Source organism: Alligator sinensis, unplaced genomic scaffold (genome assembly GCF_000455745.1).
Source record: "Alligator sinensis unplaced genomic scaffold, ASM45574v1 scaffold1642_1, whole genome shotgun sequence".
In the NCBI taxonomy this organism is placed as follows: Eukaryota; Metazoa; Chordata; order Crocodylia; family Alligatoridae; genus Alligator; species Alligator sinensis.
Genome location: NW_005842914.1, coordinates 323608 through 344703, shown reverse-complemented (window position 1 = coordinate 344703; position 21096 = coordinate 323608). Strand labels below are relative to the sequence as shown.

At 45.7% G+C, this 21096-nt stretch overlaps 1 protein-coding gene across 1 annotated transcript in view; it reads right to left on the bottom strand.

Annotated features, from left to right (window-relative positions):
* Positions 1 to 1572: 1572 nt before the first annotated feature.
* The window catches only part of BLMH (bleomycin hydrolase), a 27862-nt gene continuing 8338 nt past the window's right edge, over positions 1573 to 21096 (bottom strand). The window contains exons 6-13 of the mRNA XM_025192323.1: positions 20153 to 20245; positions 15049 to 15204; positions 14256 to 14414; positions 14084 to 14151; positions 13369 to 13486; positions 10668 to 10718; positions 9216 to 9285; positions 1573 to 2542 (exon numbers count right to left, since the gene is read on the bottom strand). Coding sequence (XP_025048108.1) covers positions 2391 to 2542; positions 9216 to 9285; positions 10668 to 10718; positions 13369 to 13486; positions 14084 to 14151; positions 14256 to 14414; positions 15049 to 15204; positions 20153 to 20245 — 867 coding nt within the window. The 3' untranslated portion in view covers positions 1573 to 2390. The remainder of the gene's footprint in view (positions 2543 to 9215; positions 9286 to 10667; positions 10719 to 13368; positions 13487 to 14083; positions 14152 to 14255; positions 14415 to 15048; positions 15205 to 20152; positions 20246 to 21096) is intronic.

Here is a 21096-nt window from a genome sequence, read left to right as displayed (position 1 = left end):
AGACGCATGTACTTCCACGTAGGTCAGAAATGGAGGCAAAACGTTGAAAGGCAGTAACCTGACTTACTGCCCACAGATCCACAAAAGCAGCCATAGGATGTGCTTGACGCAGGCCTCCGCAGACATTTCTTGTAGAAATCAAAAAGATGATAATCTCCTTTCCCACAGGGAATCCTGGACAGAGTCCAAGCTCCATCTCCAAAATCTGCTAAATTGGGAACACATGCAATGGAATCACATCATGTACTAGGTTCAGGGTTGTGCTGGTGACCACTACGAAAAAAATCGGGGGAGGTTGCAAGCAATTCTTTTTGCAGCTTGACACGCTTTTGCTTTCCTTTACACCAAGAATGACCAGGTCTCGCTGGAGATGAAACTGAAAACCTTTTTATAGTAGAAAACCTGTCATAACAAAGGCTTAGTTTTGCTAGAAAAGGGGGATCAAACACAGCAGCATCTTAGTTATGGTAGGATGACGCTTGTTCTTTCTTTTTGACCGTTAACATTGCCTTTGCATCTTTCGTCCCAAAGAGCTATATGGATTCCCTATAAAAACCACTTCTCTGAAGAGCCCACACCATCCTAGCTGAAACATCAGGCTAGGGAAAGCAGAATCAGTGAAGTCTGGCCAGGACAGTACAGGGAGTCTTGTACTAAGTACTGCTGCGCCTGTACTGCAAATGGGTCCAGCTCATTCATGTTCTTATTCCTGGCTAATAGCTCAGACAACACCGCAGCCTCTGCTAATACCTGCCGATTCAGAGAATGGCATTTACAACCACCTGGGTTACCTTGCAGGCCAACATCATCTCTGCACATGATATGTGGCTGTCTCATAGCCGCGACGTGGCTGCAGCGTGTACACTTCAGAGGTAGGCATGTCTCTCTCGAATCAGCAGGGCAAGAAAAAGAAAAATCATGCCTAACATTTCGCCTTTTTCTGATAAAGGTAGCAGCTCACTTGTCTTCTTAAGCCTCATGATTTGCAGAGGGATTAAGTTTTTTGGGGAGGAGCGAGATTCATGCTACAGCTTCCACATTCCTCTGGGCTACTCTAAGAACAAAGGCAAGCAGCCCTCCTTGTGAATCTGGTTCAGAGCCATGGTACATCAAGCATCCTATTGCTTTGCTTGTCCTTAAATCAAGCAACCTTTCCCAACGGTATCTTCTAATGGACGGTTCGGTTTTAATGCCTTTCTTTGTTCTCTCTGCCCTCTTCCTCCCCCCCCAGTGACTAAAGTATCAGTGCAGAACAGCAAAAGTCACAGCATCACAGACATTCACGCTAGCTTGTTAGTTTGGCCTGATTTAGATCAAAGCATTTCCACAGTGCTCAGTCATCACAGTATTTGAGTGCCTGTAGTATGCATGAGATGGTGTGTTTGTACTCATCTTCCTCCTGGGTGGGAGGAGAGCCTTGGCAACTACCATTGAGAAGATAAAGCAGCACGGCTTGTTGATCTGCTGGTGTTTTGACTCCAAGGGCCGTTTTGTGGGTCACTAACACCTTTCCCCATCTAATAAAACTGCATGCAGATAATTTAAAATAAAAAGAGAACAAAGCTATGCCGGTCACTTAAGAAAGTGTTTATTCAAAAGCTTCATAGCACCATCTATTTGTTGAAAATATCCAAATAAAATGCAGTAATTAAAAACAGTTTTGCTTGAGCATCACATTCTTTGACTCTTGCCTATGAACATATTTATGGTTGTTCTTGGTAATCTTATTGAAAAATAACGCTGCCACAGACCCGATACCGATTCTGGGGTGTATTAAGCACATTGAGGAAAAGACTTTCTTCCCCTTGTGCTGCAAGAAAGGTTTTGAAAAGTTCCTCTGAGGAAAGTGCTGCCTTCTCAGAGCTTGTCTGCTTAAGACCCGCTCCTGACGTACAGCAAAAAAACCAAACACCGAAATGCCTCTAAGGAAAGCAAGTGCTCCTTTTAAATATTTGTTTTATGGTAAAAATGAAAAAGAAGCAGGGACATTTAGTATTTAAGTATTTTACTTATTTGTCCTAATACCACTCAACTACTTTTGCTAAAATATGGCCATCTATCCAACCCTTCTTTGTAGACCGCTGGTCAAAACCAGTTCTACGGAGTTATGTCGATTTTATTAAAAACATAGCAAGATTTTAAAAAAATTCAAACCACTATTGAAAGCACTTTAAATCAGTATCATGAAGTTTTTCTCCTTGCAGAGTAGCCCGTCTTAGACCTTTTTGTTCGGCCATCCAATTAAGCGCTATTTCCCAAGAAGATCCTTAGCATACATATCAAGACTTATGGACCAAGTCGAGTACTTTGGTCGCATGAACATTTGGCTATGGCTTTCAACCAGTAGGATTCTCTATTGCATCTACTTCAGGAGGCAAATACTTTGAAGTTCACTTTGCTAAAGCACCCATGGGGTCCCAAGCTGGCAAGATAACGGGAACCTGTTGCATCACTGCCAAGACGTCCTCTGGCACGTGTTTCTTATCCACCACGACTTCATACACATACTCAGAAAACCAGTCATCAGTCATGAGCAGGTAACCTGGAAACGAAAACAGGAGTTTTAGTTACGAAGGAAGAAACGCAGTTGATCTAGGAAGGCTTGATCCCATGCTGAGAGGTATGACACATCTATCAGAAACTTCACCATATTTTCATAGCATCTTTCAGTCGTTCACAGCAGCCAACTTTGACTTTATCTTTGTGAAGAAACCTCAAACTTCCCTGGTTTGGGGGAATAACAGGGTAATTTCTTTTCTCAAGCCCAAAGCCAATCTCTCTCTGGCCAAAATAAGTTGTGAGGACAAACCATACCTTGTAATTCCAGTTTTCCCTCTATATTAAAAGCTCTTGCTGGGAAGTCCCAGTTGAAGAGCCTTCAAAGTGGCATAAGAAAAGTGCCTACATCTAGAACATCTCTTCTTCTGGTATAAAACTGCTCCCTTGAGCCAATTAGCTCCCCCCTTCTGGGTAATTCAAGGGGAACTGCAAATATGCACCGTCAGGGAAAGGGAGGAGGTGCCTTTGGTAGAAGACAGATGAAGAAGCTTTGTGTAATAAAGTTCCTCTTGTCCCTGTAACAATATCATCACACAATCAAATGAAACAAGAAAATGCCCAAAGAATATGGACAATAAGCTCATCTATCTATACCATCTTGTTTGTAAAGCAAGAGATCAGATTGAATTCCCATAAATTAAAAAGCCTATCAATTGTAATCCAGCCTAAGAGCCATTCTGGAAGTACTGCAAGGGGAGCCGTCTTGATTACTCTCTCTCTTCAGGATATGAGTTCCTTGGGGGACAAAAACCTCTCACTCCCGACAGCCAACAAGTAATTGCACCTTGAGAGGATAATGAACTCTCTGCCTCGGTGACTGTTGCCATTCTGCCTGACGGCGCCGATTAGGATCGTGATGTCTGAACGAGGAGGAAGTGCCAAGTACAACTTCAGCACATGCAAGTAAGGAGGAGTGCTGTTCGAGACCCTGGCTACAGGCCTTCTCGGCGAATGCGGTATCGTTTTCTTCGTTAAGAGAAGTTGGGCACATGCCTTTGGGAATGCAATGCCTACACCCAAGTAGGTTGCCCCGACACAATCGTGGCCTCTGCGGTCCAGCTGAAGGGGTGAATGGAAGCAGGAGGGGGAGTCTGTTGTATTTTGGGCAGAAGCGACGGTGGAGTCCCACCTGGACCCAGCAGTCTAGCGATTCCATTTTAGCTGCCCAGAAGTTGATGAAAATGAAGAACAGGAAACGAGAACTCCCGAATTGTCCCTTCGTGTTCTGACAAGTGCCCAGTCGTGCAGGACTCCTCACGAATACCTTTGGAGCAGACGATGCTGTGCGAGTAGAAGATTATGCTTTAATTTCCTAGGCCACTCCTCGTTTCTCAGACTTCTCCCACCAAGGAGAGTCTATTGAAGGCAGCATTGATAACGTACGAGCAGCTAGCAAAGCAAGGATGGTTCAGAGGCTGAGCACTAGTGAAGGACCTGGGAGATCAAAGTTCAAGCCCCTGGTCTGCCACAGATTTCCTCTGGGACTTTGGGCAGATCACTTGGCACTTCTGCCTGCTAGCTTGCCCAGGACACACTGCGCTAAAGATACTCCCCTGCCAGGGAGTAAACAAATTAAGGATTGCAAGCTGATCCCATACGCCAGTAAAATTCCTAGGAAAGCAACGGGATACGGCTGTCATCAAGCAGCCGGGAGAAGAAGAGTCAAAAGGGGCGACAGCCTGACAACTGTTTGTGCGCTGCTAGCTGCGGATAAGAAAGCCTCCTCCTGCCAGAACACACAGAAGGACCCCTGTCGAACGGATGTGTTAATTGATTCATTGTTCACCTTTGAAGACCTCTTCCTTGCTTTTAAAAAGACAGCTTATTGGATAAACCGGGTTCAAAGTTAGGTAATCCTGTACCGATTCCCCAGGACGCACAAAATAAGCAGAGCGACTGAACTCGCCTGGAGGGTTATAACATGCCAGTAAAATATAGAATGGATTTCTCTCTCTCGAAAAGGGATGTTTACCTAAAAAAAAAAAAAGCGGTGCGTGTCAACAGCCGCACTCACTCCTTGGAAAACTTTTTGTGAATCCATGCTGTCTTTTTCCAACAGGGATTCTTGTAGTCACTGAATATTTCGGAGAGGCCACATCCGCTGTTCCAAGGGCTGCCCCCCCACCCCAGACAGATGCCTAACTTGGAGCAGATAGGGGTTTCAATATCCCCTTCCCAACCGCTGCACTGCGCAGGACCCCCCTTTGGGGAGAAGGCAATCATCAGCACTTCATTCCTGGTGGTTTTTATTTTTGGCGCTAGCTTCGCTTCCAGCACTACCAAATGGAGGAGAGCAGGCATGCCGTCTCCCACTGTCCTATGCCGTATGCAGAGCCATGAAAGAGGAGCCCCGAGAAGGCCGAACGAGAAATGCCTGTATCCCACTGCCACCATACTCTCCATAACCCAGAAGTCTAATCTCTGCCGTAGGGATTCAGCCGGCGCCCTTTATCAACCTGATTAAGAAACGGCGAAGTTGAGGCTTTGTTATCTTATCCCCCACACCCAACCAGGCCTCAGTCATGATGGGCCAAGTCTAACTTCATTCTTGGTATCTTCCCTAGTGATACAGATGTTAGCCCTCCGCACTGGGCGTATCCAGGTACAGCTGTGCAGGGATTTGCAGCAGCGTGGTGCCACCTAATTCCTTCACGAGGCAGATAAGATGTGCTCGCTGCCAGGCTCCCTTAGAAATCGAATAGGAGCACTAGGCTATCCGAATTCAAGTCCCGAGCTTCCTTAGCAGGAACACGGAGGAGACCATCACGTCTCACACTACTTCTCAAATTAATCATTCTGGCCAGCAGCCAAGAAGGATTACTCCCAAGGGATGCATCTAGTTGCCTTCAGCTGAATGGAGGGGTGGAGCGAGACCCAGAACGAGTTAGGATTCGCCTCCCCCAAACTTGTATCTGAAGCAAAAAAAACAAGTCAAGCCGATGAAATAGGTCTGATGAAACATTTAAAGTCTCAACATTTCCCAGATAACTATGAAGAAAACAGGCAGTGACCAAGGCTTTCTACACAAAGGAACCACTTACAGTAGAGGAAGCTAAATAACGCAATACCCTGCACAGATGGGCCAGTTCATGCAAGTGCTGCGCGCACAATACTTGCAGGTAGACAGCATGGCAAGGGCTTTATGCTGTTATACTCAGCAAGATAATGCCACGATCAAAGAAGGCAACTTCTTTTGAAGTTCTAGGAAAGTAAGGCTGGAAAGGACCTCACGAGGTTCATCATCGAATCTGTCCTCCTGCTCCACGCTGAAGGAACTCGAGCAACAACTAAATAATTGGAGGAGGACTCATTCATGTAAAATGAGCTCACATCCGTAACATTTCAGGTAGAAGAAGGGATAACTGCTTCTAAAAAGCGGCTTCAGCTGCAGTGTTGGTGAGCTACAAGCTCGGCAGAGTAAACCAAGGAATACCAGGTAACCTGGCTAGCTTTCAGCTCATTGTTACTAACTCTGAAACCTGTGGTGCTACATATTCTCATCTTCTGCAGTTAAGGCAGTCTTTTCGTGGGCTGACAGCCGAGGAGAGGTCTGTCAAGGCACCTCAGTCCTGAGCCAGTAGCGCCCACTTGCGCTCCAGCCTAGTGCCCGTTCGCACAGCTCTGCCAACGCACTTCCACCACCGCCCGTCACGGCCTCCGACCTGGAGCTCTTCTGAGCAGACTCCTCCTGTTCAGATGAAGCAAATCTTTGCTCACTAATGGACAGCACCCCCTGAAACACTGAGGCCACTTAGTTCACTTTGCTTGCGACTGAAAACCTGATTGGCGACCTGATCAGTCTACTCAATGACAGGAGTGGAGCGGTCACTGACTGATGCAACGAGGACTTCCACTTACTTTGGACAGTTATTCACCCCTTCCCATGCACGACCCACTCAGTGTTTCCAAGCACTTTACTCAGAGGGCATTTACTCAGCAAGTTCACCAAAACATCTTTGCAGGACTACTTTGAGACAGGAACAGTGACTCGCTCCCCCACACCACTATACCATTTAAGCCCTAACAAATGCTGAACTGTGCATATGTAAAGCGGGACAAGTGAACGCGGGGCTTTTTTCCCCTTGAAGCATCCCTCTGCCATAAGGTTAGCAGCACATAATTACAATTCAGGAAGATGGCTTCTCATAAGAGAAATCCCCAGGAACAATGCATCAGTCACCAGACCCTATGCTTTTAAAGAAGAAGGAAAAAAAAAGCGGCTGATGTATTGACCTGGAGTCTCCATACAACCTCTATCCATCCCACGGGCCAGCACGTGCCGAGATCATTATTAGCACATCAAAAACTTCAGAAAACTAAAAGGGCTGAAAACCCACTCTATTTAATTTTTTGCATGAGGAAGCTAAAGGTTCATCATTATAATCCCAGCTGCGTCTCCACAACACGATACTGCGAAGTACATCTGCTCACAGTGTTGATTGGAGCCAGGCCACATTTCAGCCCCTGTTTTTCCAAAGCAGTAAACTCACCTGAGCAAAATGAATGATATATTGATAGATAAATCATGTCTCAAAGCAATACTGTAGTAGGGCTGGAGTGTTACGATTATCCAGGGAGTAGGTGAGAAGCGAAGGATTGTTTTCACTATACCTTTTACTGGACCAACTGTATAGTTGGGGAGAAAATAAGCTTTAGGGGGAAAGTGTGCAAAATACTGCACAACACTGTAGAAAGACTAGGCATGAATTATGCCTCTGTCAATTTGTGCATCAACCACGGTGTGGTGAGGGTCCAGAGATGCGAGAACTAGCAAGCAGAGCTAACTAGAAAGGAAAAAAAAAAGGAAGTCTCCCCCTTGGTCTAATTAAAGGCATCATTTCTACCACCAGTTCTGATTCCCATAATATTTTTTACTCGTGATTTTCTTTCCTTCTTATTTACAACGATAAAGTATTTGTGATGGGCTGTGCGCTAGCAGAGTTCTCAGAAGTGATCGCTATCTTGTTTGGTTTTGAAAAGCAGTTGCCAACTTATCTATCGGCTCTTTATTAAAAGGCTTTCTAGAATCCCAGGGATTTCAGAATAAAATGCTAGCTTGTTTTCAGATGGGGAAATGACATGTTTTGCAGCAAACGATTAAAAGCAACAGAACAGCAATGACCTTCTCCCTCCCTGGCAAGCTTATTAGACACATTAATATTAAAAACTTTTACTATTTTTCACTAGAGATAGCATGGAAGACTGGATGAGCATTTGACAAACTAACCCGAAAGTTGAGGACAAACCCCTTGCTATCGTGTTACTTTCCATGAATCACTGCGACACATACATCTTTCTTAAAACTCCTCCGGGAGAGGCCCTGCCGGCGGCGGGTATGACCACACTCTTGGCCGCAGTCTGGCATCACGACAAGTGAAAACAAAGCCGACTACAGGAAATCACCAGTGAAGCACTCAGCTCTGCAGGGGACCGAACTCTTGAGTTTTAAGGCTGCCTCCAATTTATAATAATAATTCCAACAAGTGTGCATGTAATCCAACAGTGAGAAGTCATTCGAGTCCTCCCAAAGGGGAAGCAGCCAATGATTTGTTAATTAAACAGAATTATTGGCAGTTAAAATGTGTGCAGAGACCAAACCTAGACCACTACCTGGTGGTAAATATTGGCCTTGCTCCACTCATCTTTTCACGTAGAAATTAAGCCTTAAATGATCCGATTGCCAGAAGTTACAATACAAAGCCAAGCTGTCCTCGGATGAGGCATACCATGCGCTGCTGGTTACTGTCACATCTGGAACGTCAATGCTCTGTGCAAATGTTACTGAACTGGGCACCCCGTCATGCAAGAGTTATATTACTTACAGGCATCTTACTTCTCCATTCAATGACTTCAAAAAGATTCCCAACCTTTGCTTCTGTGAGATGGCTAAAAAAAAATTTCACTATGCCTAGCCTAGCTATTACACCATGCTGCTTCTTCAAATTGAAGGTACTAGCATCGCTTGAAGATCAGCTGCCTTCATCCACTTAACCCATTGGCTCAGCCCATGCCTAGAATACAGGAAACCTTAGCGGTGACTGAGCCTCTGTATCTTAATCCTGAGCAAGGCATCTCCAAGAGCCCAGACAGCTTCCAGTGATCTGGCTGGGGTACTTAGTGATGAATTTCAGTAACAACTCAGCCCTTTTTATACCCTCCCCACAATTTTTTTTTTTTCTTTTTCCTTCCATGAAACAAAACTTCATTTGGAAAGATGGCTCATAATCTGTGTGCATTAAAAAGAGCACAGCCATCTGTTGACATGTTGTACTTGGTACAGCTGTGTCTGCAAACCAGCTTTGGAGCAGGCAATACAGAAGGCCACTACGCAGCGATTCGAGTTCGGGATTCTAATCCTCAAGCCGGACCCAAAGGCCTTAGGAAAACCTTATGCTATTTTGCAGTTAATTAGTATTTTAAGACCAGGTAGACAAAGCCTTGGCTGGGATGATGTAGTTGGGGCTGGACTAGATGCAACCCCCTGAGGTCCCTTCAACCTGAATTTCCTATGGCTCTGCGATGTTGCAGCATCTCACTTGGGGCACAGAGGCCATTTGCAACCTACAGAATCCTAGCAAAAAGAGCCCCTCTCCTAGTCCCATTATTTTCACACATGAAGGTCAGCAGCGGGGTCCCATGCCTATGAATTACGTTACCTTTACAGCCACGCTCTTCACCCCAGGAGTTTTCCACTCTCCATTTCTCAAACGTTCCTTCTTGTTCATCCTAGAACAAACACGCATGGTTAAACAGTTCAATGGCTGGCTTCATACGCCTGGTCACCAGCTCCGCTTCTAAAACCATTACCCCACCACCAGCACGACACTTGAATTCTCTTCTAGGACTCCATCTACCAGGTTACTTACGCTGGGCATCAAGCACGCGAGGGTTATTCCATTTCTAAAACCCGTCTGTCTAGTTCAAGTCATCATCCCATTAGTAGATAACAAGTGTTTTAACAAAACAAGAAAGTCACAGTCCCATTTAAAAACTCCGAGGACTTTGCTCAGGTACATTGCAAACAGTGGCTCTACCAATATCTCAGTCGAGATCCAACACCCAGCACGGTACTTGCTCCAAACGGAAAGCGTCTCTGAGCAGGTCTAGATGCACGACTAGCACAATGCCAACACAAGTGACCAAGGGGCTGAAGTTTATAAAACCAGTCCTTTTTCCTTGCAGCTATCTTGGCAACAAGGTGTGCCAAAACATTTGGTTTAATAGTCATAGCTTGGGTACATCACACCAGATACTTGGAACTGGGCATTTCTGGAAGGTTTTGGTAAAGGCCGTTGACTCAAATAGACAGGACAGCATTTGTGAACATTTCTAGAAGCCTGGTTACATTTTATAGTGTGGCTGGGTTTCTCCTTTCTTGCGACTAGCTAGATTTGAAAGATTTAAGCTATTGAAATACTTGCACCCGTCAGAAATAAAATACCAGCTTGTTTCAGTCTATTCTAGATACACCTATAAAAAAAATAAATCACTGTTCGTGCAGGGTTGTGTGGTGTACAGTAAATCATTAGACAATGAAAATAGTTCAGGGAGAACAAGATTTCCTGTTTCGGCACAGCCCACAGCTGGGGGGAGGCAAGCTCATTTTTGCATTCAGAGGAGATGAAAGTTTGTGGACTTGTCTGGACCGATTTGAACACGTCACGTGAACAAGTGGCCGTGGCCCCACGCATAGTGTTTCATTACAGAGAAACCTTTTCTAATTAAAACGCACGAGAGGTCTTGTGCCCCTCTCCACGCCCCAGCGTTTCCTCCCGACAGACGAACATCGTCTCAGTCGGGAAGAAACACGGGGGCTTGCTAGTGGGAGGGGCTGTTATTCTGGCGAAACGCTTTTCCCGTCTGCTCTCTCAACCTAGAAGGCCTCTTCCCACATCGGCAACAGTGCTGCAATTCAGCTGGAAAACACAGGAGCTTCTTACTGTGCTTTTCTCACTCCAACCCCATCCCATCTATTAGCATCTTGGCCCTTCAGTGAAGGGATGCCTCTCTCCCCCCTCACACAGCACCAGCTTTGGTCTTCAAGGTCTTTTCTTCCCAATGGGAATATGCCAACTTTTGTATCACTTCTTTATTTTTAAAAGGCTCACCAAAGTCTGCAGACTTTTGCAGCCTTCATGTGGCTCCATGCCTGCTTTCTCCTAGAAAAAATTAAGCCAGTTACAGCCCCACAGAAAACGACAGATCGCTATTTCCACACGAACGCTGCAAGTGGTCTCACCACCAGGCACCCTCCCATGAGCTTCTGTTTCCGTGCGCATATCAAGCCTGTAGAAGCCCTGGGAAGAAAAAACTGCTTTATCTGCTGGCTATTTCTAGATGCAGTGCTGCTGCTCTGTCCTTCCCCATGAGACTATATAAATGCATGCTTTTTCCTTTCCTCTGATATCTCTACTTCTATCATGTAAATCACTAACAAGAAAAGATAACTGGTCTTTGAAAAACTTCTTACTCATCTATCCTTTGATAGCGAGATACCTACTGCTAGTGTGGCTAAGTTAAATTGGAAGAGATAAGAATAAAACGTTAAAGAAAGGAAAAAAAACAAACAGCCTTTAAAAATATGATACTCGATCTCTACCAAAGGAACTAAACTGAGCCCGTTCTCAACTACTTTCTGGCATATAAAAACTGGGTTGAACAGAGTTAATCCATGTCCATTTATAATCCATGTCAAATGTGCCTTTTAAAAGAAAAATTACATTGTAAAATTGAAAGCAAAAGATAAAGGAAAATCCCACTGCAATCAAAAACCTTTTACACAACAGGTAAAAAATAAATAATGCTTCAGTGGATTTACAACTGCCTATCAAAGCTCCTTCAGATTAAGTTAGGGCTTATAAATGACATGTTTGGACATAAATTTTGGACAGGGAAAATGCCTTCGCATTCTGGGCTTTTTCTAGTGTGAAAGAGGCACTACTGCTTCATAGTTTCATAGTTTTAGGGTCGGAAGGGACCTAATGGATCTTCTAGCCCGACCCCCCGCCAGGGCGGGAGAACAACAAAAGAACCCTAAAAACAAAAACCGGACTCAAATGAGTCCAGCCAGGTAGGTATCCAGCCTCTTCTTAAAGATCCCCAGGGTAGGGGCCAGCACCACCTCCCTTGGAAGTTGGTTCCAGCTCCTAGCCGCCCTAACTGTGAAGTAGTTTTTTCGGATGTCCAATCTGTACGTCCTCTCCATCAACTTGTGCCCATTACTCCTTGTTATGCCAGCGGGGGCTAGGGGAAACAGCGTCTCCCCCAAACCCTTCTGGTTCCCCCTAGTGAGTTTATAGACGGTCACCAGGTCCCCCCTCAGCCTTCTCTTGTGGAGGCTGAATAGGTTCAAGTCCCGCAGTCTCTCACTGTAGGGTCTGCCCTGTTGTCCCCGGATCATGCGGGTGGCCCTCCTCTGGACCCTCTCCATGTTGTCCACATCCCTCCTGAAATGGGGCGCACAGAACTGGACACAATACTGCAGCTGCGGCCTGACCAGCGTCACATAGAGGGGGAGGATCACCTCCCTGGCTCTACTCGAGATGCACCTGTGGATGCACGACAAGGTCCGGTTAGCCCTGCCAACCATGACCTCGCATTGTCGGCCCATGTTCATCTTGGAGTCAATAATGACACCAAGATCCCTTTCCGCCTCCGTGCTCTCAAGAAGGGAGCTCCCCATCGTATAAGTGTGCTGCTGGTTCCTACTACCCAAGTGCAGCACCCTGCACTTGTCCGTATTGAAACGCATCCTGTTCCTGTCTGCCCACCCCTGTAACCTATCCAGATCCTTCTGCAATCTCTCTCTCCCTGCTAGCGTGCTCACCTCCCCCCAAATTTTGGTGTCATCAGCGAATTTAAACAGGTTGCTTTCCACCCCAGCATCAAGATCGCTGATGAAGAAATTGAACAGCGCTCCCTGGAGGAGCTACCCTGCGCAGCTCCCTCGCGCCCGCCTTACGCGAACGCCGGCGCAAACGCCGGTTGCGCACTGCTTTTAAGTGATCTCTTGGTTGTCAAAGTACCATCTGCCATGTTCCTCCAGACCACGATCAAATCCCGTTCGGTTTATGAGCACGTGGAGGTTTTCACTTCACAAGCCTTCCTCGTTCGTCAAAATTCGGAGCGAAGTGACAGCACGCCAGAGCCCTGATCATGTAGTCTCTCCTCTGGTTTATTTTACTGCAAGTCACAATTTCAGCAAATACTACAACTTGGGGCTCCGCAGCGACCTGGCGCTGTAACGTCTTCATCACCGGTGGAGGTGGCAGTCGGGCACTACCGATTTGTGCGCATCTTACTGGATACTTTAGTGCCTCCTGCTGGTAGTTCAGGCAGGTTTAATAGCACGTATGTTTGGTGCCATAAAAAAACCAAGATTTGATTAAGCAGCAGAACATAGAGAAGGCTACCTATTATAGTGGACTCTCTGCTTAGGAAGACCGATTAGAATCCACATCCCATTTAGATCCATCTAAATTGCATTTTCAGGTTTCAGAATATACAAGTCAAATTGCTGCCTTCTTTTTAAAAGGGATATCTAGGCAGGATGAAGCTATGCCTGCCCCTTGTCTAGAATTCTTCTCTCCGTGGTAAGGTAATATTTTCAGTTTTTCCAAGCCCTCGCACGGGCCCAAGCAACTCGGGTAAACCCCAGACATTATGCACAACTGCGACGTCATGATCTCATACTGACCTTTCGCAGAACAACCTATGCATTATGAATGAGCCTTGAGCACACAAACAGACCACAGGAAAATTCAAATACATCTGTGCAAACACCACGAGCGCTTGTGGAAGGGATCATACCTTGTCTGTGACGGCAGTGAGGACCATGGCATGGGTCATCAGAGACTCTCCAAACAGCAGCCGCTCTGCTTTGTTCATGTTCTTGACAGAGACGCCGAACACCAGGTCATGATTAAATCTATAAGGAAGCCATACACACGTGGGCATGAATACGGACGGAAGGAACAGCATTTTTATTATAAACAGGAGGTGCGTATAATAGCATCCAGCAGGATGGAGTGGAATGCAGTGTAGCAAGCAGCGATGCACCGCAAGGGACCCGGGGAATCTCCGCTACTTCGAAACATCTCAGCTAGCATAAATGCAAAGCACAGACGCCTTTAGGAATGCCACTCACTAGATGCTAGACAATGGGGGAAATGCACAAGCTCAATAAAGGAGCTGTTGTCGAGTTGCCGCACAGACATACATCTGTCCAGAGCTGCATCCCCTTCCTTTCTGTCTGGGCACAGAAGATGTTCAGCTACCTCTCCTTGAATACAGGAATATTTTATATCAAAGAAGGGGAAGCGCACTTTAATGAAGTTTCAACATTTCAGGTAAAAAGCAGAAAAAGAAAGGAGGTTCAAAAACAAAAATACAAGTCTATGCTACCCAGTCATCTTTGGGTACAAAGCCATTTTTGGAAACAGCTAAAACATTGATCGCTTTAGCACTTTCATTCGTTAGCCTGATTTTCAGAGAATTGTTTTTTATTTTAGTTTCCTACACTTACATATTCATGTCAATGATGCCCAGCTTTCCATGGAAATGTTTTGTAATATCACAGCCAAACCACACAGCCTAAAAACAGAAGGAAGAAGTCACACCTGGGCACTATCCCAACATAGCTGTACACCACAAAAGACAGAAATACCATGCTACCAACTGGAAGAAATCAAACAAACCTCGCCGTCTTTAATGGAAGCCGCAGCCAGCCTTTTCAAGAGATCAATGGGCTGGTTGTTGTAGAGGGTTTTTCTGCCGCCCAGCATGTTGCCCAGGTAGTCCACAGTGTAGAGCCTGCTGTACTCGTTCTGAGGTCGAGGATCATTCACAAGGCAAACCTGCCGTGATCAAGATTGCAAAGCGAGTTACGCATCTACTCAAAGAAACAACTAACTCTCAGAAGGGAGTACTTCTGCTCTAGCTGACTGAGCACTATGTGGCCCAAGAGAGCTTTGGCTGGACTACCAGAGTACAGAAGACAGTCTCCGGGCTAGTAAGTGCATCTCAGCTGCTACACAGGATCTTCTTTTTTTTTTTTAAATACAAGTCCATGGCTGAGTAAGCTGTGCACTGTTCCTTGTCCTGTCACAACTTAATCACAAAATACCTTGCCCAAATTAACGCAAAACCACCTGAAGGGCAAAGAGCAAATGCTAAAAATGCAGAACCAACTTTGCCTTCACTAGGAGCACTTATTCATCTAAACCCACGTCCCGCAGTCTCAGGTGTACAAACCCCACTTCTGTAACAGAGCACAGGACGCTATATTTAACAGTAAAAAGGTGTCTGGTGTTTTGGGGCATTGCACCTGGCAGTCACGCGAGAGGGCTGCTCATGCACTTATTTGTATGGGGTGGCTTAGATAGGGACGATCCCATCTTGTGCAGGGGGCTGGACTAGATGCGACCTCCTGGTTCTCCCAACTTCTCTACAATCCTGTGACTCAAGACAGCAGCTCCCGTATTCGCCAACCTTATCTTCCATGTTGAAGAGCGGCTTGACGTGCTCCTGGTAGAACTCCAGTGGCGTCACAGGGCCGATCTTGTGATAGTTTTTCTCCTTATCTCTGAACTCCCAGCAGAAGGTGTCCGGGGGGCTCCCCAAGCAGATGCTGACTATTCTGAAGACCTGCAGAGGACAGCAAAACAGCTCTGAAAATTCACCTACACCAGTGATGTGCATGATGTTATATAGCAGGTGTTAAAGACATGCTGCAAGTCAACTGATACCTTCATGTAGGAACCAGGTGCAGAATTGAGACCCAAACGGCTCCATGCTTGACCGCTCGAATAAATCTTTTGCCAGTCAGTTCTCTACACCCCATTCCCCAAGTCTTCAAAGTCAAACTAAAGGCTACACAGCTAAGAACTTCCTCCCCATGCTGAAAGACATCACTGATTCCCCCTTGGAGGCATGTTGTTTGCCAAAGACCTCCAGGTCGGACACTAATATTTTAAATTCCAAGCTGGCCAGGAGGAAAAGATGTCCAACACAGCTGAGCTAGAGCACTGCCCAAACTTTAACCCTAGCAAAGCCAGAGAAAAGTGAAACAGTAGTGGTATTTACACTGCGCAGTAACAAGAAAAGGACACACACATTACAATTTACCTTGAGGAATCTCTTTCTGCTAAAGGCTGGGGGAGAAGAGAAATACGGTCAAGGCAGTTGCCACCTTTCAGGAAAGCTTCCCCATTACAGCACATGCAAATATTGTATGGGAAGCTGCTTTAGTAGTGCACAGCTTGTGCCGTGCATGCAGTAACCCAGCTTTTCCTAGCATGTGTGCACGCACACACAAGTTCCTCCTAATGTTACACAGCCACCAATTCCCTTTCCTTCTGCAACATGGATTTGTATTTCAGAAGCAGTTTTACGGTCTTTGGAAGTTCTACAATAAAAGTCTTCTTGCATCCATTTGAATGTGGTTAACAAGATCTGGTTTTAGGGATAAACGATGCAGGCTATTTGAGAGGCACGGGCTGCTCATTGCAAGAGTCTTGGTGGCCGACGTGATTCTATTAATTTCTATTACATAGTGTTTCTCGACTTAGATTTCAAGCCGATTCTATCACTTTAAGTCAAATTCTTTTTAAAACACAGGGTTCAGGGGGCCCTCCCCCGCCTTCCCACTGTGCTTCATGGGATGCGTTAGTTTTTAGGCAACGTCCAGCCAAGATGACCTGAACTTTGTGGAGAGAAGGAAGCCAAAGACTGCAGTATTGGTTAAAATACTGTTTATCTTAAAGTCTTCAATTCATTTTACTTCTAGCCCCAAATTCCAGAAGCCCTGCGGCTCCGTGTTCCTCAAGTGCAATTTCAGTCTTGTTCGCTAGAGGGAACCCACACGCGAAGCTTTTAGCAGGGGATCAGCCTCCCATGGTCTGAACTCCCTCGTGCAGAACCACCCGTTTTGTCCTCCCGGACCCTGCCCCAAGGTCCAGGCTAACAACCTTGGGGCCCCTGTCCGTCTCCTCACCCCCTGCCCTCCCTAGATTAGGAGGAAACTGCACATTTTTGGAAACGACTTCAACTTCCTCCTCCGTGGAGCGAGCCAGGCTAATTCATAACCATCACAGGCCTTGGCCCGTCCCAGCAGGCTGTATGAGGATGAGTGGCTAAGTCGGCATCCCTGGACTACCCCATACCTACAGCTGCTTCAGGACTCGCGCTGGCCAGGTTTCTTCCTTCCAGTGCCAACGGCAGTTTGCTGGAAGCATCATGTTTCCCTTTTCAGCTCCATGAAATGCCTAAACTTAAGGGCAGAATCTCGTTTGACTTCCGCGGAAACAACCGCGTTTCTAATTTGTTTTCTGACTTTGTGCCCCATTCTGGAGGTTTAGATGAACACCAAAACGATACCGCCTGCAGAGGGGGAAGATGGCTGCATCTCACACCAGCCTACTGTAACTATTTTGTGCGTCTGCACTGTCCCACAATTAGCGGATGGTAAACTGCAATCATTTAGGTGTTGTATTCCAGTGTAAACTGCCCTCGTTTAGCTTCCTTTACCATGGACTAGTGGCGCGTACAGAAGTGACGGTGGATCAGCGGACACCTTCAGCAGTGATGAGTCTTATTCTCCCTTTAAAGCGACACTAGATTTCAATCCCTAGCCTGGGGGGAGTGCAGGGGTTTGGGTTTATCTGTGCTCTCCTTACCAGACGGACTTTTAGCTTTACACCTCATGCCAGCCAGTCTGACGTCGAGCGAGCACTCCTGTGTTACACTACCTACCCTCCAACACAAGCAACTCCTCAGGGCAGCAGAAACGTCCAGGGAAAAAATACTAGAAGAGATTAATTTTAAGAGGAAACAAGGGCGTGGGCTCATGTTTTTACTGGATGAATTCACACATGTAGTTTTTACAGAACATGTTTTTTTTAATAAAAGGTTTTAAGAGGGAAAAAAAATAAATAAATCCCTGACCTGCTATAAATATTGGATTCTCACACAGATTATGTTTGCACAGAGATAACATTTGCCAGTGGACATTTCCACTTTGCCTCAGATGGCCTAGATTCGCAACCACCCGGGATTACAGAAATAAAGCAGCCAGCGGAGAAGGTCCAAAAGGAAAGCAGCGGGCAAAGCGGTTCCAACCAGAGGAAGGAAAATGATGGAGACAGAAATCTCAAGTCAGCAGAAGCAGAAAGGTCTCCCCGTCTTGTTTTCCACCACACCCACCATAGACCACCCCGTAATCTCTCAAAGGCTTCCTTCCCAGGGGAAGCTTATTTCAACTCAACAGTGCTTTATAATCACTCCAGTGATAAGTGTGCTGGGGCTCTTTTGTTAAAAACTAGACCGGGGTGAGGAGGGGAAAAAGAAGGAGCACTACTGATAAGGCAGAGTCCACAAAAGAAAAAAAAAAAGAGATTGAATTTTTCTGGCTTCAGTGCTATCATCTAAACTGTGGTGACGTAAGCCTCTGACCTATCACACACCACTTTGATAAGGTGCCTTTTTGTGCTGGGACAGGCTGACCACCAGACATTCAGTATTCACACCAAAAGTGCACAAACAGCTCTGCTGAAGCTCCAGCATTACTGCCCAGAAGTAAATGGAGGCAGACAACTGTGCAAATCGACTTGCAGGAAATTAGACCCATTCCTAAGGTTTCTGTCTTGTCACATGAAGCTTTAAAAACTTTGGCATCCAGGCACATTCAGATGCATAGGAACAAGTGAAGCAAAATAACAACCTGAAAGAGTAAGACAGGTGCAGCTGGGCAATGCTAGTCGCTGAAAGGAAACCAGGCAGCTATTTAGTGCTGAAACAGGAAGAGCTGGGGTAACACTCAGGAATAAACAACCTTTTATAGTTTCAAGATTCAGACAGAACTAATGAGCCATTAATGAGCTCTGCTTCCAGGGTCCAGCCCTAAAAACTTATACTCTAAACAAAGCAAGGAGGGGGAAAAAGAAAATCAATGGACTACAGCGCTTTGCCCTATCTGACTCAACCAAACCAATTCTGAGAAACTACGTATTCTGCAACAGCTTCCAAGACGCATAGTTTAACAATGGGAATTATGTTAATGGCCCATTAACCCACAAAGTACAAAGTTGCAGTGTTGATAAAGTTAGAGCCAAAGATCAAAAACTTGTGCAAGTAGAACAAAGAATAAGGTAACAGGAAGAAGGAAAATTCAGGGAACATTAATTAATGCTTTGCATAAGGGCGAGGCATATTATGCTGTATTATAACCTCATGAAACAAGCAGCAAATCCACCTCCATTGGGAGGTGCAAAAGCTAGACTGCAAAATGCTATTGAACACACCCCTAGGAAATCCCACAGCAGCTGGATTTGGAAGAGGCCTACAGCACCATCATCTCATACCAGACCATAAGGATAGCGATACCCCCAAACTTGTCAAAACAGAAAAATACAAGAAGCCTCTTTCTTTAAAAAAGAAGAACCTTAACACCAACCTTAGCATCCCATGAGCAATAAGTGCTGCTTTAAAATCATCCTTGGAAAAAAAAAAAAATCAGAAAACTTAAAGAGAACAGAGTAAGCTGGCTTAGCATGCAGCCGTGTTCAACCCAGCAATATACAGTGAAAGCTCCAGCAGTTTAGCTCGCTCATAGCATCACAGGAGCACACAGATGTAACCGTGACCTCTTAAGAGCTGATGGATGTGCTAAAACAGTTCCCTTCCCTTTCCTCTTCTAAAGGAGGTGAACATTACATTTGTCCATAGTGTTAGTTTATTTAAAAGTTAACGCACCCAGTATTTGGACAGCCTAGCTGGCTTTCCTAAAGCAACTCATTTTCTTCACTGATATGGAAGAGTGGCACATATACCCCCCTGATCTTGTCTATGTGCTAATGCAAGGCAGCTTGAACTTGCTTTGGTTATTCTCTTCTGCTCTCTCGTGGAGAACTTCTGCAACAACACACTGCGCAAAACTTCTCAGCATCACCTTGGCAGACAGAACACAGTTCAGCTCATCCAGCCCGTGTTCATGATGCCAGGCGCTGCATGCACTGGTTTTAGCCCCCGTTAAAAACTGCAATGGCTCGATTGTGTCATGTAATAACTGGGCTTAATGAGGTTAGCAGAACAGGTCTTCTGCTAATAGTAAACTAATCACAGCTCTGGGATCCGCACAGGAATATCCAAATGCAGCAGCACTGCAAAGACGGGCTTGCGAAGGGAGACGCCCACCAAGTGCCCTAGCAGCACGTAGGGAAGGGATGCCCATCTGTCACTACTGACACACGGGTATCAGTCGGTGACAGCTCCAGGCACCACCCTGCTGACACATCACACCTACTCTGCACACGCACACCAATATCCCTGTCGAGGCAGAGATTCCTGGCATGCAGCAGTACAAGCTAAGGCAGCTACACCGCCCAGCTCAGGAGACCGTATGTGTGCAGGTGCACGTCTCAGCACGGCAGTGCCTGGCACCACAACTAAGCAGTACAGACATACCCCATTTGTTTTTTGCGTCGTAAGAGGGATTTCCTTTGCATGGTCCAGATAACTCTGGAACAAGAGCAAGCCAGAACAACCTCATCTACTGCAACCCCTTCCTGACGGAGAGAATCAGGTTATAAAATATTACCTCCTCTATCATAGTATCCATTGCAGCAGCAAGTTCTCCCTTAGTTGAATCGCTCGCTACCATGTTTCTTAGCCGTAAACAGTACTCTCTCATCTGTTAAAAATAAAAATTAAAAATTAAGCCATTTCACATTTGCAAAACAATCAAAGTATCAGTTGAGCAAGTCAGCATATAAGAGGTCAGAACTCTACGCTGCAGGTGCAGACATCTGTTTTTAGACATTACCAAAAAAAGATGCGACAAAACTGTTACGTTAAAGAAAGAACCTAATGTCAAGCTTTATAACATTTTGGAAAAGATCAACAAAAATGTTTTGCCACGGAAGCAAGCAACAGCTCTTCCATCTACCAGTCTGCAGGGGTCTCGGTTGTCAGGAATTTCCCAAGACTACGTTCTGCTCAATAGTTTACCGGAACAGACACAACGATATCCAGATCTTGCAACACCATCTCTGCGGCTTGCAGAAAGTGACCTACATCTTCATATTTATTCATATATTTATTTTGCAACTCTTGCATAATTGATCTTTTCAAATTAATGTATATATTGCATCATTTTCCTGTGGTGGTGAGAATCAAGGGGAAAAGACCAGGTGCCAAAAGTTACTGTCACCACCCTTCGGAGCAGGAAGCACTAAAGGCTTCCCCACAGCTGGCTGGTTTACCAGGGTCCAAGCTCAAGACTGGAACAACCGGAGCAAGCCTGAAGCACGCAGCCTCAGCACACATTTTATTACAACCTCCGTTGTACAGGTTTCAAGGGATGCATCTCCGAATTCAAAATTCAGAGTCAGAAAGGAACAGAAAGGCTTTGGGCAAGTCTTCAGCTAAAGTGAAGTCGTACACTGCCAAGAAGTCCTATCACTGGACTCCCATGTCTCTCTCACTTCAGCAATTCAGTGAGCAATAATGGATCTTTCTTCTGATCATATCCTTTTACTACGC